Here is a 24385-nt window from a genome sequence, read left to right as displayed (position 1 = left end):
GGTAACGTCACAGCCTTGCCTGTCCCCTGGGAGAGCTGGATGGGAATGTGAGAGGGTGTGAGAAGTCTATCTCACTGCTCACAGTGTCAGAGACCTTTTGCCCGGTGGCTGCTCGTGGAAGATGAGGATGACTCTCTCTGGCCCTTTATGGATGACTGCAGAATGCGACCTTTAGGGTTTAAAGGCCTGGATTGTCCCTCCGCTGTGCCACCTGGAGGAATCTTCCTGAGCTCAGACTGTTGGATGGAATGGAGAATCAGAAGTAATAACGACTCACAGGGTGATCATGAGAACGGAATAAGACATGCGTGAGGAGGGCGTTACCATGCTTGCCAGTTCATGCCCAACCTAACCAGCATTTACTACAGGAGCCTACCGTGTGGAGACACAGCTCAGCTATGGTCTCAGATGCACATGCTGATCACTTGGTATGGGATGGGTAATGGGGGTTCTCAAAACCCTTAAAGATGTGGACCCAGGACCTGAATGTCTAGAAAAAGCTGTCACCAACTGCTATGTGACTTGTGCCTGCTCCCCTCCCTCTCTGGGCCTTATCCTCTTCCTCAAGACAATCAGGGTATAAGGAACTGAACTCCAAGTTCGCTAACTGGAGCATCCCAAAGAGCAGGCCATACAAGCGTCTGGGGGGTGGAAGGCTGGGTGAGGGTGCTGGGGTACAGTTTGAGTGGTCCAGGAATCTACTGTCACAGTCACAGAGGTTCTTGATCTTTCAGAAGACAGCAAAGGAGAGACTGGGACTCAGGTCCCTACCAGGCAAGAAGCCCATCTGCCTCTTTGACGTGCAGCAGCAAAATGTCAGCTTAGGCCACTGTGGGCAGCAGGCTCCAGCAAGAGCTTGATGCCACTATTTAATGGTCATTGTATTCTGGCTTCTCTATTTATGATTAGCGAGAGATAAAGTTTAGATGAACTTATCTGAGGCTGGAGGGGGATAAATGAAAGGAAGTATTATCACCGGAGGGTGCGGGTGCTCAAGGACAGATGAGCAAAGGGTGGGACACCCTGGTCATAGACCTAGAGCTGACCCCAGAGGAGGTCAGAGGTGCTAGGCAGGAAAGAGGTGGACCCTTGGAGCCAGAAAAGCGCTGCTTCCCGAAAGCTCATGGGGGCTGGGCAAACACATATATAAGCATGCAGGCTGGCCAGCCAGGCCACTGGCCACTGCTGCTGGGGCATCATGCTAGCTGTCACGCTCCTGAGCCTGGCCCTACTAGGAAGCACCTGTGCTTGCTCCTCCAGCACCTCGTATGAGGCGGACATTGTGTGCCGCATCACCAAGTCTGCCCTTCTGGTGTGTAAGTGCCTGCCTATGTCTGTCCTGTAGGGACTTCTGCTGGGATCAGAAGCCAGCAGACTGGAGTAGGGCTGTACCCTGGCAGCTTGGGGGTGAGGGTGGAGAGGGAAGGGGAGAAGAGAGGGAGAGGGAAAGGGATGAGCTGTGACGGAGAGCTCGCCTTTCTCTTCTGACTGCACACTCAAGATCAAAGTTGTTGGTCCCTGCTAGATTTCAAGGAGCCAAATGCATGGTTTTCTGAGGACCCCGAGTCAGTCTGTAATTGAGAGAACCTGAGGAAATCAGGTTCAGGGCAAAGCTGGGGATTATGTGTCCTTGGTAATAGTGGCCCAACTATGGCCAGAGTCAGGCACCTGTCATCAACTGCCATGTGACCTCAGCTCTCTTGCGTTCTCTGGGACTCAGCCTGATGAGAATGTGGGGAGGTTAAGTTGTGTTATCTACACAGAATATTCCATATTAATCGTATTGGGAGCCAGGGGTCTGGGCACCACTGAGCTAGGGGCTGCCATTTTGACTAGAATCACACAGCTCCTACGTGTTGGGAAGTATAGCGTGGGGTAAGAACAGGATCTGGGGGAAAAGTTCTGTGTTTCGTGATTACCGCCCCACCTCAGTTCCCACCCAGAGGCCTGTTCCGGGGATAGGGGCCTCATTTAGAGAGGCTGGAGAGTGGTCTGGGCTCAGCTGATGGAAGGTAAGGTGTGCCCAGCTCGCAGCCCTTCACTCAGCTCTCCTTCTAGTGAACCAGGAGACAGCCAAGGTCCTCCAGACAGCCTTCCAGAGAGTCTCCTACCCAGACATCAAGGGGGAGAGGTCCATGATGCTCCTTGGCCGAGTCACGTATGGTCTGCACAAGTGAGTGGCGGGGCTGGGGCTGAATGGGGAAGGACTTGAGACATCCTGTAGACCCAGGGAGGAAGAAGGGCACAATTGAAGATGCTCCAACCTGATGTGCCTGCCCTCCCCTGCTTTCAATTTGTCCAAGTGTAGGGGACCCCAGAGCAAGTGGCATGAACTCACCTCCACAGCAGCCCCTGTGGGAGTCGGGCCTCAAGAACCTCTTTCAGCTGGGCTAGAAGGATGAGGCAGAGAGGCAGCACACTGAGGTTTCTTGGCCAGACTGTTCTGACTTGACTGGGATCATACTCAGGCCCGAGGTCAGGCTGTGGGCTTGGTTTTTTTTTTTTAACAGTCTTTTCTCATTTTACATACCAATCCCAGTTCCCTCCTCTCTTCCCTCCTCCCGCTCTTCCCACCTTCCCTCCAGTCCATCCCCTGCCCCTCCCGGCCCCCCCCCCAATCCACTCCTCAGAGAGGGTAAGAATTTCTATGGGGAGCCAACAAAGTCCGACCAAGGCCATCACCCCTCCCTTTATTTAGGCTGAGCAGGGTCTCTCTCCATAGAGGATGGGCTCCAAAAAGCCAGTTCATGCACTAGGGATAAATCCCGGTTCCACTGCCAGTGGCCCCACAGACTGCTCAAGCCACACAACTGTCAAAAAGCAGTGGTTAGGTGCCATGAAGGAGGTGGCAGTGCCTTAACCGGATGTGCGTTGCCAGGCCCAAGGGCCTCTTCTGTCCTTGTCCTTCTCTCCTTCCCTACAACTCGGTCCTGACGCTTTTTAAGCTGAGTTTTGTTTTCATAATTGCATCTTCCTAAGACACACACACACACACACACCCGCCGGCCACCTCTACAAAGGAGACAGGAGGTTAGGCTACACACACTGCAGCAGGCACAACTGAGCCATAAGCTCAGCTCCTGGGACTCAGCTTTCTGTGTGTCTAAGGCCCTAAACCCAGGGAAGACGCTGTTCTTGGACCTTATCTTTATTTCAAAACCAACGTTCTCTTCCCCAGACCCCTAAAAACCCAGGACAGTGACCAGTTGGAGCAGGAACCTGTCCCTTTTTAGAGCCACTAGGGGGCGCTGGCAGTGGTGGAATGACACTCTGAGGACTCCTTCAGGTGGACTGAGAGGGACAGGGAGGCAGCCAGGGCTCTGTTTGTCCTGGAGTGTCAGTTTCTCTTTCTGTATCATGAGGACATCCGTGTCCTGTGTCACAACAAGCAGTGTCCTGGAAATTGTTAAAAAGAGGTATGACCTTACCTGGGCGGTGGTGGCACGTGCCTTTAATACCAGCACTCAAGAGGCAGAGGCAGGATGATCTCTGTGAATTGGATGTCACCCTGGTCTACATAGCAAGTTCCAGGACAGCCAGGGCTACACAAAGAAACCCTGTTGAGAGAGAGAGAGAGAGAGAGAGAGAGAGAGAGAGAGAGAGAGAGAGAGAGAGAGAGAGAGAGAGAGAGAGAGAGAGAGACAGAGAGAGAGACAGAGAGAGACAGAGATGGACAGACGGACAGACAGACAGACAGACAGACACAGAAAGAGAAGCTTTAACACATTAGCAGCAGTCCAGACCAGATTGCCCGAGAAGAGATTTCATTTCGATATAAGTGTTGCTCACACAAGCAAGGCTAGATAATGGGGGATCGGGGACCGGGGACTGGCTATGGCTGAAATCACTGTGTTCAATGGGATTCTTCACCCTGTTGTCTATGAAAGGAGGAGAATAAAATGTAATGGGGGAAGGAAAGCTCTGGGGAGATGGCTCAGTTTGTAAAATGCCTACCACACACTCAAGGGGTTCAGATCCCCAGTACCCATGGAAAAAAACGAGTACGGGGGCATGCACCTGTGTCCTAGTTAGGGATACCATTGCTAAGATGAAACACCATTACCAAAAGCACTTGGGGAGGAAAGGGTTTGTTTTGCTTAATTTCCACATCATAGTCCATTAATGAAGAAAGTCGGCCAGGAACCTAGAGGCAGGAGCTGATGCAGAGGCCATGGAGGGGTGCTGCTTACTGACTTGCTCCTCATGACTTGCTCAGCCTGCTTTTTTTTTTTATAGAACCTAGGATCACCAGCCTAGGGGTGGGACCACCCATGATGGCCTGGGCCCTCCCTCATCAATCACTAATTTAAAAAATGCCCTATGGGCTTATAACAGCCTGGTCTTTTTGGTTTTGTTTTTCTAGACAGGGTTTCTTTGCATAGCCTTGGCTGCAATTTTATGGAAGCATTTTCTCACTTGAGGCTCCCTTCTCTCTAATGACTCTGGCCTGTGTTACGTTAGCATAAAACTATCCAACACAACCTGTCAGGAAGATCCCTGGAGCTCACTGGCCAATTAGTCTAGACAATTAGTGAGTTCCAGGTTTAGTGAGAGAGACCTTTGTCTTCTAAACAATGTTGAGACTGACCAAAGAAGATACCTAACATTGATCTCTGGTTTCCACATATGTATACACATGCACGTATGCATACACCCACACGAACACACACATATACCCACACACACCAGGTGTGGTGCCACACACTTGGAATCCCAGTACTGGGGAGCTAAAGACAGGAAGATCCCTGAGGCTCAGTGGCCAGCCAGCCTAACCTAGGTGGTAAGTTCAAGGCCAGTGAGAGACTCTGTCTCAAACCAACAAACAAAAAAGGCAGATGGCATCAGAGGTTGTCCTCTGGCCTCCACATTCATACGCATGTCCACGTGAACCTGTATACACAGGAACACACAGAGAGAGACACACGCAGATTCTCTCTCTCTCTCTCTCTCTCTCTCTCTCTCTCTCTCTCTCTCTCTCTCTCTCACACACACACACACACACACACACCCCAGAGAGAGAGAAAAAAATAACAAAAGGCCAAGCAGTAAAACCTGGCTTTTCACTACTAACATCTATCCCAGAGGTCTGTATAATGCAGGCTTTGAGGTCGGGCGGAAGATGAAATTCCAGCTCCATAGAAGCCTCTGAAGTCACGCAAAGTCTCTGGGCCTTGGGCGGTGGTGGCGCACACCTTTAATCCCAGCACTCGGGAGGCAGAGGCAGGCGGATCTCTGTGAGTTCAAGGCCAGCCTGGTCTACAAGAGCTAGGTCCAGGACAGGCTCTAAAAAAGCTTCAGAGAAACCCTGTCTCGAAAAACAAAAAAAAAAAAAAAAAAAAAAAAAAAAAAAAAAAAAAAAAAAAAAAAGTCTCTGGGCCTCTCCACCTGAGCTCGGCACTGCAGCAGTGGCCATGTCCTGGCGTGACTATGAGAATGATGCCAGGACACACACAGACACTCAACAGTTCTTCCCCTCAGAGCACACTTCACATCTGTGGCAGTAGGTGGTTCACAAGGTCTCCCCCACAAGGACTAGGTCCCCCAATCCTTCACTACTGTCACCTCCAGGAAGCTTCTGTGTTCATTTCTTATTTGTTATCATAATAAACAGTGTACGTTTGGTGGCTTTAAGCTTATCTTGCAGTTGTAGGACAGGTGTCACTGAGCTACATTCGAAATGCTGGCAGGAACATTTCTGAGGTCATAGGGACGTGAGGTACTCTGCCCTGTGCAGTTTCTAGAGGCCACCCCAGCCTAGGATTCTGATGCCTCGCTCTCTAAGATCATTGGGGCTGCATCCTTGCCCATCTTTCCTGGTCACATGTCTGCTCTCACTCCCCTTCCCACTGTCTAACAGTGGGACTTGTGATTAACTTACAACCACCGGGAGACTTAGGGTTCCTCCCACTTTAATGTCCCCACACCTGCATGGTCCCCTCTGTGGATTAGGAGTTAATTTTTTGTGTGGGGTTCTTATTCCAGTCTAATACCCTCCCCAGCCTCTTAGGCAAAGTGAGGAGCACCTTTAGGTGCTTTCCTGGAGACTCAGGTTCCTGGGAGTTGACTCCAGGTTGCATTTAGCACCAGGACAGTAGGACTAGGCAGGGCCAATTGAGCTTGTGGCGAGGCAGGGACCGCCCCTTCCTGCCCATCGTGCCCTTCCTTACTATCATATATCCTCCTAGCATCCAGATCAGCCACCTGGCCATTGCCAGCAGCCAGGTTGAGCTGGTGGAGGCCAGATCTGTTGATGTCTTCATTCAGAATGCGTCTGCGACCTTCAAGGGGACCCTGAACTATGGCTACAAAGCCGCCTGGGGGTGAGCATTCCCAGTAGCTGTTGAACCACCTGCTGGCCTCTCCGTGACAATAAAGGAGCACAGGGACATTTTAGTGAGGGTGTTGGGCCCTGGCTTTTTGCAGGTTGAACATTGAGCAGTCCGTCGACTTTGAGATTGAGTCGGCCATCGACCTCCAGATCAACACGCAGCTGAGTATGCTGGCTCCTCTGGGAAGGTGGGAGGGGCCAGGCTGCAGGGATGGACGACCAAAGAGATGGGTACTCTGAGGCCTCTGGAGGGACAAGCTGGGAACGCTTGCGGGACGGGAAGCCCAGAGCTGGCCCAGCTTCTGGCTCTCTGACTGCCCATGGGTGCTGGCCGGTAGCCCAGGCTGCCCTCATGGGTGTTGGGTTCTCTGCAGCCTGTGATTCTGGCAGTGTGAGAACTAATGCCCCCGACTGCTCCATCTCCTTCCATAAGCTGCTCCTGCACCTCCAAGGCGAGCGCGAGTAAGTCACCATCTCCGGGAACCCCTTCTTATTCCCCAGTCCTGTTAGTCCGCCCCCTCCTCAGAGATGTCCTTTCCAGTCCCTTCCCATTAGTGGGCCCTTAAAACTCAACAACAGCAAGGGCTCCATCGCTGAGAATGTTTTATGAGATAAAGAGCGTTCTAAGCTCATTGCACAGAGAGGATCGCAAGGTTCAGAGAAGCCCCAGGATTACAATCAATAACAAGTGTGGATAGCGGAGGGGAGCTGGTGTCTGGGCACTGGAGAGAGCCATCTCTCAGCCCTTTCAGCAAATGGGTTCGTGCTCCACCATGCCCACATGCACAGAAGGTAAAGGTGTGATAGACAGGAAGTGAACCCTTCAGGGAAAGCCTACAGCAGCAGTGGGGTGGACACTTGGGTTCCAGGCCTTCTGAGTCCAGTGCTCTCCGCTGTGAAGTGGGGATACTCATGTCTACTTCCTGAGCTCTTGGAGGACTCCGAGGGCTGGGCAGCCCTGAAAGCGCTCAGCATACAGTAAGTGCCCAACGCATGCGTGTGACTACGTGAAGACCCACTGTGATGCTTGGTCCCCTCAGGCCTGGGTGGATCAAGCAGCTGTTCACAAATATCATCTCCTTCACCCTGAAGCTGGTCCTCAAGGGACAGGTAGGTGAAGCCAGACCAGCGTTAAGCCCGGGAACCAGGTTTCCTCCTCTTCCTACTCCCCGTGACCCGACCCATTCCCAGTGCATCCGCTCAGACACAGCTAGAAAGAGGTACCGCCTGCCTCTTCTCTGGCCTCTTCGCCTGCCTGATAAACAGCTTGAGCTGTCCACTCCAGGTCTGCAAGGAAATCAACGTCATCTCCAACATCATGGCTGACTTTGTCCAGACCAAGGCTGGTGAGTTCTGTCCTCGTGGTTTATTGTGGGACATCGGGACAGGCACTCCTTTATGTGACTTTTGTTGACCCGAGAGGCACTTCCTTTTGAAGGTGCAACTTTTTAAGCCGACCTTGCATAAGACACTGAACCTCTGAGACTCGGTTTCCCTGTTGGTAATAGAGAGGTGATAACAACTGCATCTTACCCCACAGGGTAGCAAGGAAATTGACTGAAAAACAAATGGACAATTAGATTTATCAGCCTCCCGTTCTCCTAAGGCTAAGCCCAGCAGCAAATAATGAATGGTGATGTGGAGACCTCACCGGGGGTGGGTGTGGGGGGCTGCAATCTCACCTTACCTTCCCACCAGTCCTAGAGCCATGGGGGAGCTCCCACGAGGCTGTGCAACATGGAAGGAACCACTGGGACTGTGGTGCCCTGTAAGGACATTCCTATGTCACTGGGAGGAACAGAGAGAGAGAGGACTGGGTGCTGCAAGGCCTGGGCAGTCCCGTCCTGTCTGGTACCAGCAGACAGAGCCACCGTTGGTGACCTACTTCTCCCCCAACAGTTGGCGTCTAGCTAGGCAGTCCTCCTAGCCCCGTTTTACTAATGATGACTGGTTTATAAGCCGACAGGACACTCCCCACACTCCAAGCAAGAAGTGGAGGAGAGGATTCAAACAGCTGGTCCTTTAGCAATTGATCACTGGGCCTGGCCACACAGTCCTTGCTCTCTGACTAAGGGCAATAAAAGCAGTGAAGGCTTCAGGTCAAGAACTGTGGGGACCTCTGAAGAATGAGTTAGGAGGGGAGACCTCCACACAGCCCCAGGTGTCCCTGGCATGCAGAGTAGCCACACAGTATGGGAGAGCCAGCTGCCTTCCCCACCCCTACCCCCACCCCCACCACTGGGGAAACCTGCTTCTGTGAAACACAGGGTGGTCCTGTCCATCAGGGAGTGGAGGTGGGAAAGAGACACAGAACTCAACTGGGCTGGGAGGCTGGGGTTCCATACTGACTAATGGGGACTAGTGGCTATAGAGCCCCTGGGGACTGCAAAGGCATCAGTGGTTTTTGTCAGCTGTAGCCCCTCTTGGACGTGGGAGAAGATTAAGAAGAAAGATTAGAATCGTTCACAGTGTGCAAGCTTGCTGGCTCACACTTTTGCACAAATGAATTAAATGAACACAGCCCTGAGACAGGTGCCGTCCTCAGAGGTGAGGACAAGGGTCCCTAAGGGAGTTAGGTCATCATCGGCTGTTGCCACTCCCAGTTTGGGTCTGGGGTTACAGCCTGCGCCTGAACTCTGAACCCTTCTACCCCAAGGCCTTCCTCAGCGTGAAGCTGCCCAGACAGACAGTCGCTGAGAGAGAAGAGTAGAATGGGATCGACCCTTGGCTCTGGGACTGTTCCACAGAAGGGGCGCTTCTCTCTGAAGCATTTAGGAACAAAGAACCCCTCAGCCAGGGTCAGCCCCATCCATAGGTCCATTTGACCCCTGCTTCCCCACAGCCAACATCCTCTCAGATGGAGACATTGGGGTGGACATTTCCTTGAGGAGATCACCCGTCATCACGGCCACCTACCTTGAGTCCCATCATAAGGTAGGCACATTAGGAGGGGGCCGGACTTCTCCTGTTGTACTCTTGCGTTTGGTCCTTACCCTCCACTTCCTTCCCCTAACTTTTATTCCATGGAAGGCAAGTGTCCTCACCACACCTCTGTAAGACATTTTAAGACACGGACAGAAAAGCAGGACCTCGGTCCATGTGCCTCATCCCCTCTTCAGCACTGACTCCATTACAAAATGTTTACTTGCCTTCTGGCCTCCCCAACAGCAGCCACTCAGGGTAGCCACCGCCCCTCATAGGATCTGAAGAAAGCCTGGGTCCCCGATTACCTGAGACATGGGCCATACTATTGTAACAGAGACCCAAGAGGACAGCTTGACGCCCACAGCTAATCCGCTTCCTCGGGGAACGGCCTAGGGGTTCTGGTCGATGCAGTGTCGGTGTGCACAACACAGCTGTATTGTGACTGAATGCTACACCCACTCTTCTCACACCCTACGGGCCTGGCCTCAATCACATGGTCACCTAGCTGAGAAGGACATTCCATGGAACTGTAAACCTAAGGCCTGGGTGTTACAGAACTCAGAGAGCCACCAGTCATCTCTCCAAGGGGGCTTGTCCCTAGGAAAGTGACCAAAAGGAACACTTCAGGAGGGTGTGGATGCCGATGAAGACCCTCCACCACATGTGGGTGGCTGTTGTCAGTGCGCATGAACTGCTAGTGACTCGTCTTCCTTGCTCTGTTGACTGGGGCTAGTGGCCGGGGACTGTCAGCTCCCTGAAGGCACAGGGCTGGCAGCCAGGATGGAAGCATGAAGACCACGGCCCAGCTGCTCTTTGGTGGAGTGCCAGCCTGGGAAGTGGTGACCAAGCCCACCTGACACCTCACCCTGTGCTAGGAGCCTATCGGGCACTTTAGCCGCGGTCCACTGAGTGCAGGTGTTCCTCAGTTTCCCCATCTGTCTTCGACTAGACGCTCTGCCTTCCAAAGCTCCGCTCTTCTCCCTGAGCCCGGCTCCTGAGCCTGGCAGGGCTAAGGAGAAGAGCACCAAGTATACCAGTTTCTTCCAGGGCCATTTCATCTACAAGAACATCTCCGAGGTGCGCCCCCTCCCTTCCTTCTCACCCGCGCTGCTGGGGGACACCCGAATGCTCTACTTCTGGTTCTCTGAGCAAGTCCTCGACTCCCTAGCCAAGGTCGTCTTCCAGGATGGTCGCCTCCAACTCAACCTGGCAGAGGCTGAGCTCAGGGTAAGGGGCAGGCTGGACTGCTGGGACCACCATGTGTGATGGTCTATACGCATTCATCCCCACCCAGGGTTGGGGAAAGCCCAAAGGGAACTTTGGGTGTCGGTCAGAGGAGCCATGAACCACCGAAGCTGCAGCCGTCATATAAATTTTGGTGCCCACTATGCGTGGTATATAAGAGTCACTGATCAATGAAACAGCAGACAGGCAGATGTAATTACAGATATTTCTGGCACATGGTGATTATGCAAATTACCTGCTGTTAGCATCGCTGCTGCTGCCATTTTTGTTGCACTGGCTGCAGGTGAGTAGGGTTGCCACTTTTGAGTATGCAAAAGCGGTCAACCAAAAATAAGAAATCCAAAGAAGCCAGAGAGGATAGGTAGCGTGTCCTAGACAGCTCAAGAGGTGATTCACAAGCCAGCACCTTTCACGGCTGCTTAGCTGGCTTACAGCCCACACCTGCCTGTGAATTAATGGGGGAAACTGGACTCCTACAGGGAAGACCACAAGGCCCCGCAGCCTGGGTGCCACAAGCCTCCAGCTAGGTCAGGATTTCTTATACTATACCCTTCCCTGATCTAAGCTGGGGTTGAGTTTCAGGAGGGGTCCAATCCAGGATGTTGCACCCCACGCCTGAAGTGTCTTTCTGAGGAGTAACCCTCATCCATGCTCACCCTTCTCTTGTAGGCAGTGCTAGAGACTTGGCACTTCAACCCTAACCGGGAAATCATTCCGGAGGTAAGTTCTTGTAACTTGGGGTTTGGCTTATGCACCCCAATCCTACCCCCCCACTTCAGGAGCTCCCCATCCCCAGCCAGTCTCAGCAGTGGGGACACACATATGAGCAAGGACAAGCTCCTGGGTGTCCAGTCTGAGCTAAGGCTGTCTACCTACCATCTCATTTGGAACTTCGTGGAGCCCTGAGAGCCAGACACTGTTCTGAGCACCAGTCTCCCACTGGACAGCCTAGTGAATGACAGGGCTGCCTGTGAGCCATGATGACTCTAAAGATTATACCCCGTACCCCTGCTCCATACCGAGTCCACGGGGGTGTGTGTGGAACCCCAGGATCAGCCCCAGGCTCTCTCAGGGGGCCCGGACAATAGGCTGTGGCTACTCACTACTGACTCTGGACCCAGCCTGAGAGTGTGCTCTCTGAATGTCATAGCTTTCCCTCTGCTGAGCGGTGATGATGTCTATAAACCTGTTTCTCAAGGCGAGGCCCTAATCTTGAAGGGACCAAAGCCCTGTCTGGGTAAACTCCTCCAGTCTTCTCATGGACTCACTCCCCACCTGTTGGAGGGAGGCCGCTTGTTCGTTCTGGCTGCCAAGAACCAAAATAATCACATAATCACACAGAAACTGTATTAATTAAATCACTGCTTGACCCATTAGCTCTTACTTCTTACTGGCTAACTCTTACATATTAATCTAACCCATTTCTATTAATCTGTGTATCGCTATGTGGGAGTGGCTTACTGGGTAAAGTTCCATCCCGCTCTGGTGGGGCTACATGGCTTCTCTCTGACTCCACTCTTCTTTCTCCCAGCAATCAGTTTAGTTTTCCTCACCTAGCTAAGTTCTGCCCTGCTATAGGTCCAAAGTAGTTTCTTTATTCATTAATGGTAATCACAGCATACAGAGGGAAATCCCACTTCATCCACCCACTGTGGTGGTTGCTTGGGTATTTTCACACGACCCTAAATTTTTCAGGTGCTCTCCCAGCTTCCCGTCACCTCCTTCCCCACAAACTCAGTAACTCTCTGAAACTGCATCTCCCAGAGTGGCCCCAACAGAGCTCCCTTCTGCTGCTGTCCCAACTCACTCACTCCTGCTCCCCCTCGGGAGTCTTCCTGGCCTAGCAGTGGCAGCCCTTCCTTTCTGAAATTCCTGTTTTCCCTTCCCAGCCTAGGCTGCTTCTTCCTTCCAGAGATACAACTCAGAACCCAGGCAAACCTCTGATTTGTTCTCCCTCATCCCCACCCCAAGCACCATCATGACATCCACGCTACTGTAGAGTTAGTCTGTCCACTTCTCTTCGTCCCCATTCCCAACCCCAGGCCCCTGTGGGGGTCTCTGCAACCTCAACAGGAACAGGCTGCAGAGAGATGAGCCGAGGGAGGCAAGAAGACAGTTCAGTTCAGCACAACTCAGTAGCGGGTGTTGGTACAAAGTTCTGGAGTCTGTCCCTGGGGTTTATTTTAGGCATCTTCAAGCGGAGCACAATCTAGTGGAAACTATTCTGGTGATAACTCAATTCCATGCGCACAACAAAGCATACATAAAGCTTCTTGAGGAGCAAAGTAAGTTAAACCCAGACCAGACAAGGCTTGGTTCTGTAAATTGAGGGGGAAAGCATGGTGCGGTATGTTAAATGTTCAGCTCAGGAAGTCCTGCACCTTGCCAGACAGAATCACAAATGCATCCTTCAGTCCTGGCTTTCACGGATTGCTCTTTGATCCGTTTACATCCTGTGTGGCTGCTGTCACCGCTGCTGCTGTCTGAGGACAGGGGCTTCACCATATGGAAGGCTCACGCTAGCCTCAAATTTTGCATGCAGCCGAGGCTGCTCGCCAGTTTTTGACCTTGCTGCTGCTGGGATTGCAAGCGTTCACCACAATGCTTGGGCTCTTCTCGTCTACACCTCTACGCCACTTGAACCTCCATGTGGTTTCCTTTGGCGAGGGTAGTCTCAGTATTTCTTCCACAGACAGGAAATATGTCTTGCTCCCAGCTGTACACCTCACCGATTTCAGAGAACACCAAAGCTCAGGCATGCCTACCTCAGTGCCACACCCTCTATGGTGTCCCGGGCCTTCGCTGCGTACAGCTTCACCCCTCAGCTGGCTCCCCAGAAAGCCTGTCTCCAGAGCCTAGGATTGGCCCTTTCTTTATTTTGAGTTCAGCTTTGTGTTAAGTAAAGCTTCTTATTTAGGACACTCACTGGGTGAGTGGTGCATTTGGGAGAAGCTGCTGGCCCAGTCCCATTGGCTGCCAGTTCTGCAGCTCTGCTCACCTGACCTGCCTCCTGCCTTACTTGTGTGAGCAAAGCTCCACCCACAGGGCCTTTGCTGGCTCTTCTGTCCTCCCTCCCCCCCTTCCTCTCCCCCACCTGATTCTTTTCCGTCTATGGGGTCTAAGCCAGATCTTTTGTACAAGACTCTTGTACCCTGGCCTGGTCCCTCTCCCCTTTCACATACTCTGATTGTAATTGTACGCTTCGTTTGGGGATTCTAGAACGAGTGCTGGGCTTTGCTGGTAGAGACCAGGTGTGTTTGGCTCTCTGCTTGAATCCCGTTCCTGATCAGAGCTGAAGTTAGTAAGGGTCCCACAAATATCATTAGAAACAACAGCAGGCTGTTAAGATCTCTCTCTCTCTCTCTCTCTCTCTCTCTCTCTCTCTCTCTCTCTCTCTCTCTCGTGTGTGTGTGTGTGTGTGTGTGTGTGTGTGTGTTGTGTTTTCTAGACAGGGTTTCCCTGTGTAGCTCTGACTGTCCTGGAACTCGTTCTGTAGACCAGGCTGGCCTCTAACTCATATTCGCCTGCCTCTGCCTCCTGAGTGCTGGGGTTACAGGCATGTGCCACCATATCTGAAAAAAAAAACCCACCTCTTTATTCTTTCCATCACTTCTACTGGGTCCCTAGTAGGACCAGCTCTCGGCTCTGCATGTTGGCAATCTCATTTATTCCCCACTGTTGTCACCCCCATTTTGCAGGTCAGGAAAAGTGGGGCCCACAAAACTAAGTGAATGTGTCCCTCCCATGCCCCTGGAGGTGGCAGAGAAGCAGCAGTATTTGCTGTCCCCCATACAGATGACAAAATTGAGGGCCTGGTGGGGGGGGGGGCAAAAGTCTTAACTTATTTTAATTTTTTAACATTTATCTACTTAATTTTATGTATGTGAGTGTCTTCCCTGTGTGTTTATATGTATGCCACATGTGTGCCGGGTGCCCACAGATTTCAGAAGAGGGAGTGAGATCCCCTGGAATGGAATTACAGACTAATGCGAGCCCATGTAGGTGCTAGGAATCAGAGCAGCCAGCTCTCGTAACTGCTGAGCCATCTCTTCAGCCAAGCGCTAATGTCTTGCCGTGTCAAGTTAGTATTGAGATATAGCTCAGAGCCTGAGCCACTGCCCCGAGCTGTTTATCCCCACCGGGGACTCCAGCCAGTCTGATCCCTCCAGCCCCCGAGGGTAGCCCTTCTGATGGTTTCTTCTGTTCCATGGGATCCCTGTCTCTCCACAGCTGTTCAGTGGCTTCCTCACTAGCCCAGGCCGAGTCACCGTCCACTGCCCGAGGAGGCCCACAATCTCCTGCCAGAACAAAGGTGTCGTGGTCAGTTCTCCTGTGGTGATGGAATTTCTCTTCCCACACAAGGATGGGCAAGATTCCGTGGCTCACACTTTTGAAGAGGTGAGATGCGTGCAGGGGTTTGGAGCACCGGCGGCTGTCCAAATCTATCGATTCTTTCCACCACCTCTGCCGGGATTCACTGTTTCCTACCCACGGCTCATGTTCATCAAAACTGTGGGACCTGAGCCAGGAGGTGGTTGACAAGATTGCCCCAGCTTTACTGCTCGTCCCCTAAGCGGAGCACTGGCACACAGATACTTGTCATTTAGGTCTCAAACTGTCACCATCTGCCCCTGTCAGCATCCTCTAAGACCATATGAATTTCCACTTTCCCATGTTGTGGGTTTTAGGAAAAAAGCATAGTGTGTGTACGTGCTGGCCTTGTCGCCGAGAGTCTCATGTAAGGCCAGGGGTGGCACCACAATTAAGGACACACCAGCATATCTCTTTGTGTCACAGCCGCATGGAACAAGGCCAGGACTGGTGACCAAGCCCCCTCTGAGTGGCTGTGTTTCATAAACTCAGAAACAACGAGCGTGGATGCTAGGATAGTTGTAATGAAGGCGCTGAGGGTCAGTCTGGTTCCCAAGGCTCTTCAAGAGTTCCTTCATGTTTTCTAGTAGCTCAGTCTCTAAAGATAGCAGGCAGGATGTCTACTCCTATAATCCCAGTGTTGGAAGGCTAGCCTAGGACTGTGGGTTAAAGGTAATCCTGGGCTAACAGGGGACCCTGACTGGGAAAAAAAACACACCCCCAAATCAAAAAAACACCCCCCCAAAATCCTAAAGGCAAAAGTAATGAAGCCCATCACAGAAATGTTGACATTTGAAAGAAGAAGCTCAATGACTCACAGGCCCAAGGTCCAGGACCACACCCCACCTCCATGTAGAGGGATTGGTTTCCTTCTGACAAGTTCCTTAAAAACAGCAACAAACTAACTCCTTAGTTATACATTTTAATTTCTTAAAAATACTTTGATTGGGCCAGAGAGATGACTCAGTTCAGTTCTTGGGACCCACACAGCGGAAGGAGAAAATCAGCTGCTGGGATTTGCTCTCTGGCTTGTGCACACACCATAATGTCCTGCACACAGACGGACACGCACCAAATAAATAAATACGGGATGAAATTTTAAAATTTGGTGCACTTGTACACACATACACACGCAGACACGCACACACAGACACAGGCACACAGAGAAATACCCACACACATAGGCACACACAGAGACATAAACAGACATGCGCACACACACAGGCACACAGAGAAATATGCACACACGCACAGACACATGCAGAGAAATACACACACACACACACACACACACACACACACACACACACGGTCTATATCTGGAGTCACAGAGCAGTTTTAGGAGTTGGGTCTCTCTTTCTACCATATGGATCCCAGGGATTGAACTCAGGCCATCAGGTCTGGTGGCAGATACATTTACACACTGAAGCCTCTTGCCAGCCCATACTCCTTATTTTTTTCTAATAACTTCAGATTTGAATAAAAGTTGCTAAGATAGGACAGAGCGTTCCACATCCACAGCCCCTGCTTGTACCTTTTCATTAACGGGCTCTATTTGCCGTAATGAAGAGATGACCATGGCTGAGCCTTAGTGACTAGCTCTAGACTTCATCTGAACCTCATCCGTTTTCCCTACTGACTGTCTTTTGTGCCAAGAAGATGCAGTCCACAGAGCATATGGCCTTCAGACATTTGAAAAGTCCACAGGTTTTTGTCATGTTCTGTTTACTTAACTTTTTTTGTGTCCTTAAGAACCCGAGGAGGTTCAGAGTAGTCAGTAGAGAAAAAAATAATTCAATGACGTTTGTTAATGCCAGGTGAGGCCAGCGTCCATATTGTCAGGGGCCTCTGCAGACTTTAAGGAAGTGAGAAGTAGACAGGGATGATAGGTTCAACTCCAAATAAGGTCTTGTCAAGAGGGAACTGATACCCCAAGGGTAAGGACAGGGAGTCGAGGAAGGGTGTGATGGAACGAACCTAACAGATTCTTGCTGATAGTGGCTGGGGTGACTAGATATCACCCTCATAGGAGCAGGTAGAGGATGAGCCAGATAGGAGGGCGGCCAGATACTGAGGGCACACAGTGGCTCTAGGAGGAGGTTTAGGAATGTGCCTGAAGTTTGGTCAAGCCAAGACCTTAGGTCAGAGCACAGTAGGCACCTTTCATGCCCCCCCTTCCCCAGATGCCACAGTTTATCCTCCTCCCCTGATGTCCCCAGTACCTTTCTCCCTCTCCGCTTCTGGGCTCTCCTCTTGTTTATGAACTTGGCTAGGCACATTAGCGTCCTTCATGAACTGTTTGCCCAGGATGCTAGAAGGGAAAGCTTCCAGAAAGCTGAACTAGTTAGATCTTCAGGGACCCAGGCTGGTGTCTTGGTGGCGTGAGACATCCTGGTGTGGATGTTTAGGGCTGGACGTAGGCTGAGACTGTCCGTGTGTCCGTGGGCTCAGAGGGCAAAGGAGGAAGTGAAGCACGGAAAGCTGTTGGATGGGGCAGGAGGAGAGGACATGGCTGGCACTGTAGTTTGGCTAAATTGAGGGGACATTAAAATGGGTTCTGGTGGGAATAGTCCTAGAGAAATTGTGGGCTTACCCCTTCCTGAACAGAGGTGGCTTTGGAGCCGTGGAGCGAGAGGACATTTTTTTCTGCGCCCCACTCACATTTGTCTCTGAGATAACAACTTCTGCATTCCTTAAATTCTTTTCAACACCCTGAGTTCCTACCATGGCTTGAGCCATGTGAATCCTGACCTTATGAAGCATATAGTGAGCAGAGAAAGGGTAACTGGTCATCCAAGCAAAAGACTATACTTTTAAATTTTTGCCTGGAGCTATAACATTGAAACGTATGTCCAATAAAGGTGCTTAGGTGACTTTAACTCAACATCAAGGTTATTTGAAGGCCATTTTGTACCTGGCTCTTACACACTGATATGTTTTGAGCATGATCCAGGGAGGCTGGCGGGGCACAGATATCTGGGCCTATCTCCAGAATGTCTGGTTTATAGTCATTAGGCAGCCCCCCAAAACATGCATTTCCAACGCACTCCTTGTTTTTAATGCTGGGGCTCCTGACCATGGGAACAGTACTGGTGATGCAGCTATCCAGGGTCCTGGATCTCCAGAGTGTGAAAATACAAACACATCCAGCTACTTGCAGAGGATGCCTTGGCTCTTCTTTGCTTTGGAGGTGGAGGATGGAAGTGATTTGCAAAAGTCTTGGTGATTGGTCATTTCAGACCTACCAGGAAGAAGCAGTTTGGGTGTGTGGACGGGACCAGGGTCCTACATCCAAAGCCGCAGGTGCTGGGCAACTTTCTTCAGTTTTGCCTTTTCAATCCCCTCCTGGGCTGTGGAGCTCAGGATCTGTGCATCCTTGGCAGATGCTCCATGACAGAACTACTCCAGCCTTATCCCCACCCCACTCCCACCCTGCTTCATCTGTGTTTATGTGGTACATTCATATGTATGTGCTCCTGTGTGTACACGTGTGTGCACACCTAGATGCTGGAGGTGACACTGGGTATTTTCTCTACCGCTCTACGCCATTTTCTTCCTTTTCTTTTGGTGGTTTGTTTTGGTTTTTGAGAAGAGAGTCACACTATATGGCTCTGGCTGGCCTAGAACTCAGAGATCTGCCTGCCTCTGTCTCCAGAGCACTCGAGTTAAAAGTGTATGCCACCACACCTGGCTTGTACCTTATTTTTTGAAGCAGGGTCTCTCACTGAATCTAGAGCTCACAAAGAGAGCATGCCCCAGAGATTCTCTTAGCTCTGCCCTCCCAGGTACTGGGATTAAAGGCGCATGCCACCACCACCCAGCTCCAGGCCCTGCCTTTAATGTGGGAGCTAAGGATCAAACTCCGCTCCTCATGTTTGCACTCCAAGCACTTTACCAACTGAGCAACCTCCCCAACAGCATCCCCAACTTGTGTTTTGTTTTGTTTTGTTTTTCGAGACAGGGTTTCTCTGTCGCTTTGGAGCCTGTCCTGGAACTATCTCTTGTAGACCAGGCTGGCCTCGACCTCATAGAGACCCGCCTGCCTCTGCCTCCTGAGTGCTGAGATTAAAGTCATGCGCCACCACCTCCTGGCTTTTTCCTGTTTTGTTTTTTAAAATACCATTGCTTTATAGGATGTATTTGATGCAAAAAAATGTCTCATATTGTCATCTTAGTTAATTCTCTAAAATAGTTTCTTTTAGTTCTTCTCTTTGAAGTCTTTTCCTGCTCTCTGGACACCACAGAGGCTATCAATGGCTTTTTATCCTGTAAATTAATGTTTTCTTTCATGACTCGTGTGTGTTTTTTATTTCCATTTGCAGTGCTGAGGATGGAACCTGGGGCAGGCCAGGCAAGCCATCTATCACTAAGCTATGTCTCCAAACCTTCCATTAGTTTTCAGAAGACCAGTGGCTCAGCTTGCTCCCATTGTTCCTGAGGACCCCCTGCTCCTTATGCCTCTCTGTTCAGTGCAGAGAGTAGAGAGCTATGCTTCCAGGAGGGCCCAGCTCAGAGCATCTGCTTTCTCTCCCCAGGATATTGTTGCTACCATTCAGGCCTCCTACTCCAAGAAAAAGCTCTTCTTAAGCCTTGTGGATTTCCAGTACGTCTTCTGGCTTGGGGGAAGAGGGTGGACTCAGCAAGCATGTCTTGACCCTGTGATGTCAAGCACGGGACTAGGACCTGGGTGGGGTGGTGGGGGTCTGTGGCTGGTTCCTTTGAGAACTTGGGAGTATCTTCGAGGAGAGAAGAACCCTCCCTAGTGTCAGCATTGGAAGAAAGAAGCATCAGTGTGGAGAGAGGGCTTGGCCTGACCGGTGCGAAGGCTGGGTGGCTGGAAGGCAAATAGAGAAAGAGGGTTCTGAAGGGTAGAGGCTTTGGGCATAAGAGAGGAGCACAGAGAAAGGAGGATGCTGTGGTTTCAGTCCAAAGCAGGACTAGATTTCCACCACCCCCACCTTTGTTCTTTGTGTCTGTGGTTGGGTGCTGAGGATGAAGCCGGAGGCCTTTGATGTGCTAATCAAGTGTCCCACTGATGAGTTATGCTTCACACCATTGCTTTTTTGAAACAGGATCTCGCTGTATACCCCAGGCTGTCTAGGAAAGAGTGCTAGGTTATGGGTATATGTCAGCATGTTCAGCTAAGATGAAGTCATTCTAACTTTCCATGTCTTTCTCTTCCTGTCTCTTGATTCAGGATTAAACCAAAGACTACCTCCAACATGGCTGAGGTAGGTAGTCTTGGAAGAAATAAGTTCTGGGGAAAAACAGGTGGAGGATGTAAAAGAAAATGGACAATAGGAACCTCCTGGGTCTCTTGTATAACTTTTCTCCTGCTCTCTGCCAGAAGGAACGTTGTTTTTAAAGAAATGGGATTGATCAGAGGAGACTTAAATTAGAAGGCAGGGGAATGCTGGATAGGTAGCCTCTCCTGGAGACCAGTTTCCCTTCTGTGGAATGGGATAACAGCCATAGCCTAGAAGGGACCTCTGGGAAGGAGCAGAGCGTCTGGGTTCAGATGTACATTCTTATGGGCATGCGAATGAGTGCATGTGGAGGATTTGTGGCCCATCTGCCCCATGGTCACGTCCGTGATCTGAAGAGCACTCACCATGGGCCTCTGATCGACAGAGCTCCAAGTCCATCCAGAGCTTCCTGCAGTTGGTGGTCTCCACAGTAGGCGTCCCCGAGGTCATGTCTCGTAAGTGTGGGGCCCAGGAAAGGATGGGGTGGGTGTCTGGCTTTACCTTGTTCCCACTTCTAGATTGTTCATTGTAGAGAACCCTCCCAAGCAGAGCCTGAAGTACTTCTCTCAAACCATTGGGTGTCCGCAGTCTCTTCCCAGGTGGTAATGTGTAATGCGATCAGACCCACAGACCCCTGATTCTGGCTCTCGCTGACAGCATTGTCTCTGCCTCCTCACTGTGGGCTAAGTCCACTTTAGGAACCCAGTTCTCAGCCAGGTGTGGTGCTGCACATCTTTCATCTCAGTGCTTGGAAGGCAGAGGCAGGTAGATCTTCGTGGGCTTGAGGTCAGCCTGGTCTGCATAGTGAGTCCCAGGACAGTCAGGACTATGCAGAGAGACCCTGTCTCAAAAGAGCAAAAAATAAAATAAAAAGAAGAACACAGGTCTCCCAGTGGCAACTGGATATGTCTGGAAAAAAAAATCCTGACAGCTGGAGGTAGCCACTTAGTGGGAGCCCAGGGTAAACCTCAGTTTCCCTTCCTATAAAATGAGATTTACTGATCCCCAGATTACCTGCAAACCCTGACATTATAGGATCTCTGTTCGTTTGTAGCTACTCCAATGGTAGCGTCTCACACAGGGGAGTGTAGAAAGCACCTTAAAAAGAGGCCCTATGAGGAACTGTGTTCCTGTCCACACAAGGAGGCATAGTCAACTGCCCCGTCATTCTGAACATCTGCTTATCTACATGTCTTTGGTAGACACAGAAGAAGAGAAACTGACTGTGTGTCTGGTCTCTTTCTCAGCCTCAGTTTCCCCTCACCAATATTGTTATGCTAAAGCTATAGGAACACTGGATATGATGGTGCAGGCCTGTCATGACATACATCTATCTGGGAGGCCAAGGCAGGAGGAGGATCGCAAGAGCAAACCCATGTCTGAGTTATGGAGCAAGTTCAGGCATTGCCTGGGCAGCTTAGTGTGACCTGGGAGAGAGAGGGAGACCAGTATTGTGGGGCCCCAGGTTCAATCCCAGTACTATAGAAACTAGAGAACAAATGAATCACAGACGGTGGAATAGACAGATGGAGAGATTTTCTGTGTGACTGCAAAGTACTGAGAAACCTCAGGTATGAGGAGTGACCACTAGGGAGAGGCAGCTGCAGCAGGGTGACTGAGAGAGGCTCACGGACACCATCAGTGCCAGCCTTTCCCTCTGGGACAACCTAGATGCTCCAACCTGGGCCTGGGGCTGGGCCCACAAAAGAGCTGACTTGACTCCCTCCCCTGCCTAGGGCTGGAAGTGGCCTTGACAACCCTCATGAACAGCAAAGGCCTGGACCTTTTCGACATCATCAACCCCGAGATCATCACTCGTGATGTGCGTACGAAGTCGTCCATAGCCCCATCTCCTGGACAGACAGTCAGATAGTGTTCACATTTGATTTCTATCGCTGGGATAAAACACTGGCCAAAAGCAGCTCAGACGTTGATTTCAGTTTACAGCCCATCAAAGGGGGAAGTCAGGGCAGGGACTTGAGGCAGAAACTCTGGAGGAATGGGTCACTCAAGCCCATGCTTAGGTAACTGTCTTACATAGCCCAGAACTACCCACCCAGAAAATTGTGCTGCCCACAATGTGCCGAGCCAACTTGCATCAAATAACCATCGAGACAGTGCCCCATCCCACACCCAGACATGTCCACATGCTAACCTGATCTATGCCAGTCCTGGGCGAGATTTCTCTTAGCTGACTCTAGACTCGGAGTGTTTGGTGGCTACTAGAAAGCATCTCTCTCCAGCACAGCCTGCCCCTGTCTCCTGCAGGGCTTCCTGCTGCTGCAGATGGACTTCGGCTTCCCAGAGCACCTGCTGGTGGACTTCCTGCAGAGCCTGAGCTAGGAGGCATGGCTTACGGGGCTGGGATCAGAAGCGTGCACCCAGCTTACAATGGGACCAGAACATCAGAATGCTGGCATCTCTCATGTGTGGCTCAGAGAGGGCAAGGAGATGGGGACTGGATCCCTGCTTCCCCAGTTATTAAGGCTGCTGCCATTAAATGCTCTGTGCAGGATCTGAGAATGTCCTTCTTGGGAAGAGGAACAAGGGAGCAGAGGATGGGAGGGACACATCTTACCCACCATGCCCATGTGCTGAGCCAATCTGTGACAGTGCCCTGTGGTAGGTGCCTTTGCTTGCAGCTCTCCAGAGCCATCCTCTGTGGAATATGTTGACATCGCCCCCCACCCCTAGCAACTGCTTTCCTAGCTCACATGGTGTCCGTGTGCACCATCCTTGACTCAGACCCGAGGGACACCAAGTGGCCAAGGCATATATAACACAGCCATCCATTTCTGCAGGAGCAAGGCGCATACTCCACCTGGATACAGAATAGTAGGAAAAGTAACATACTGTATTCTGTCCAGGCTTGGATCTGTTCACCTTTCTCCATTTTCCTATCCCCTTGGGCCAGTTCTCACACACAGAATATAGCCATGTAAGCTTTGCCACAGAAGGACCCGTGTACACTTTGGCCAAAGGAACTTGGTGTTGATGGAGGTCTCAGGCTATTGGTTGGGGTGTTGTGAGAACTCTTTCCCTGGGGAGATGTGAACAAGGCCTATCCCTTCCTCCTAAACTCCCAACACAAACCAAAGTCCTGTGTTTCATCACATTCACCATACAGAACCAATGAGTTTATTGGGCTTACTTACAGAGCACTGGTGACCCCAAAGCGGCATTGCAAAAGTCTTTAAGGATGGATGATGGCTTCCCCATAGCTGCACAGAAAAAGCCTTCTTTCCTAGTTCTCTTTCCCCTTCTAGAGACCTCAAGCAATTAGGGTAGAATTTCCTGCAAGTGGCTGGGAGAAGTGGCCAGAAACTCAGGTAAAGGGTCAATGACCTTCCCTGTATCCTTCTGATCTCATAAAGATGGCAGCACTTTGGCTCATAGGATAAAGGCTTATGAGGCAAGCAGAACAGAGGGAGTCTGGGAAAACAGTTCTCCCCGAATCCCCTCTTGGTAGACCTCGTTCCACAGTAGTGGAAAGGCTACTAGGTTCAAGATCCACTTCTCATTGCCATGTGACCTTCAGTTCTCACATGACCTCTCTGGATCTTCTCCCTGTGGTTAACAAGATGTTAACCTCTGTCCTGCCCCCCTCATGGGGCTTCGTGGGTTTAAGTGCATCTAAATACGGCCTGAGTTTGTCTCTTTGGGTCGCGGCTAATTGTCTGTGTCCACTGACACCCCTCTGTCAGAACGGAAAGGTGTGGGTCCAGCAACAGGGAACGGCTGGAGAAAGAAGAGCTGAGTCCTACTGTTGATGGTAGTTCCTTTCACACATACAGCGGGCATCCCGCCATGTACCACAGGCCGGGACAACAGGAAACAGGCTGGCTAAAATCAAGGCGTTAGAGGTACACCAGGCAGGGGTGGGAAAGTTGGGAGTCACATCCAGGTAATCACTGAAAAGTAACGCCACGTGCTCTGCCCATCAAACACTTTCTACATTTCTGGCTTGGTCTTACAAGGGAGGAGGTTAGAGGTCACAGGAATTCAAGACCCAAAGGAGGAGCTAGAAATAGAAGGGCTTCTTAAGTTTCAGGTACAGGTTACACCTGCGGTAACTTCTGGTCCTCCATTCTCACGGAGGAATGGGAAGATGCTATTGTCATTGTCTGCCACCAGGCAGGTACCAGAGCTGAGATTCAGGAGTTAGGGTTTTTGGTCTAGGGCAGTGGTTCTCAACCTATGGGTCATGACTCCTTTCGTAGGGGTGGCATATCAGATATTTACATGTGATTCATAACAGTAGCAAAATTAC

General features: G+C 51.0%; 1 protein-coding gene and 1 pseudogene across 3 annotated transcripts; one reads left to right on the top strand and one right to left on the bottom strand.

The window, feature by feature from the left end:
- Positions 1 to 1159: 1159 nt before the first annotated feature.
- Positions 1160 to 22630, top strand: LOC119801864 (cholesteryl ester transfer protein). Of its 3 annotated transcripts, none has more exons than XM_038312591.1 (16): positions 1160 to 1316; positions 2059 to 2173; positions 6186 to 6320; positions 6424 to 6494; positions 6703 to 6790; positions 7369 to 7438; positions 7614 to 7674; positions 9171 to 9262; positions 10301 to 10480; positions 11168 to 11218; positions 14729 to 14896; positions 19405 to 19472; positions 20067 to 20100; positions 20501 to 20570; positions 21852 to 21937; positions 22384 to 22630. In XM_038312591.1, exons 1-16 carry the CDS (start codon positions 1199 to 1201, stop codon positions 22456 to 22458), a joined length of 1482 nt encoding a protein of 493 aa, XP_038168519.1. In that variant the 5' UTR covers positions 1160 to 1198; the 3' UTR covers positions 22459 to 22630. The 3 variants fall into 3 exon arrangements, with proteins under 3 accessions (XP_038168519.1, XP_038168520.1, XP_038168521.1); XM_038312592.1 differs by having other exon boundaries at positions 1166 to 1312; positions 2067 to 2173; XM_038312593.1 differs by having other exon boundaries at positions 1183 to 1312.
- Positions 2816 to 2926, bottom strand: LOC119802374 (annotated as a pseudogene).
- Positions 22631 to 24385: the final 1755 nt, after the last annotated feature.

The sequence above is a fragment of the Arvicola amphibius genome, chromosome 15 (assembly GCF_903992535.2).
Source record: "Arvicola amphibius chromosome 15, mArvAmp1.2, whole genome shotgun sequence".
Taxonomy (NCBI): Eukaryota; Metazoa; Chordata; class Mammalia; order Rodentia; family Cricetidae; genus Arvicola; species Arvicola amphibius.
Note: the sequence above shows the minus strand (reverse complement) of the source record. Positions and strands in the feature narration are given on the sequence as shown.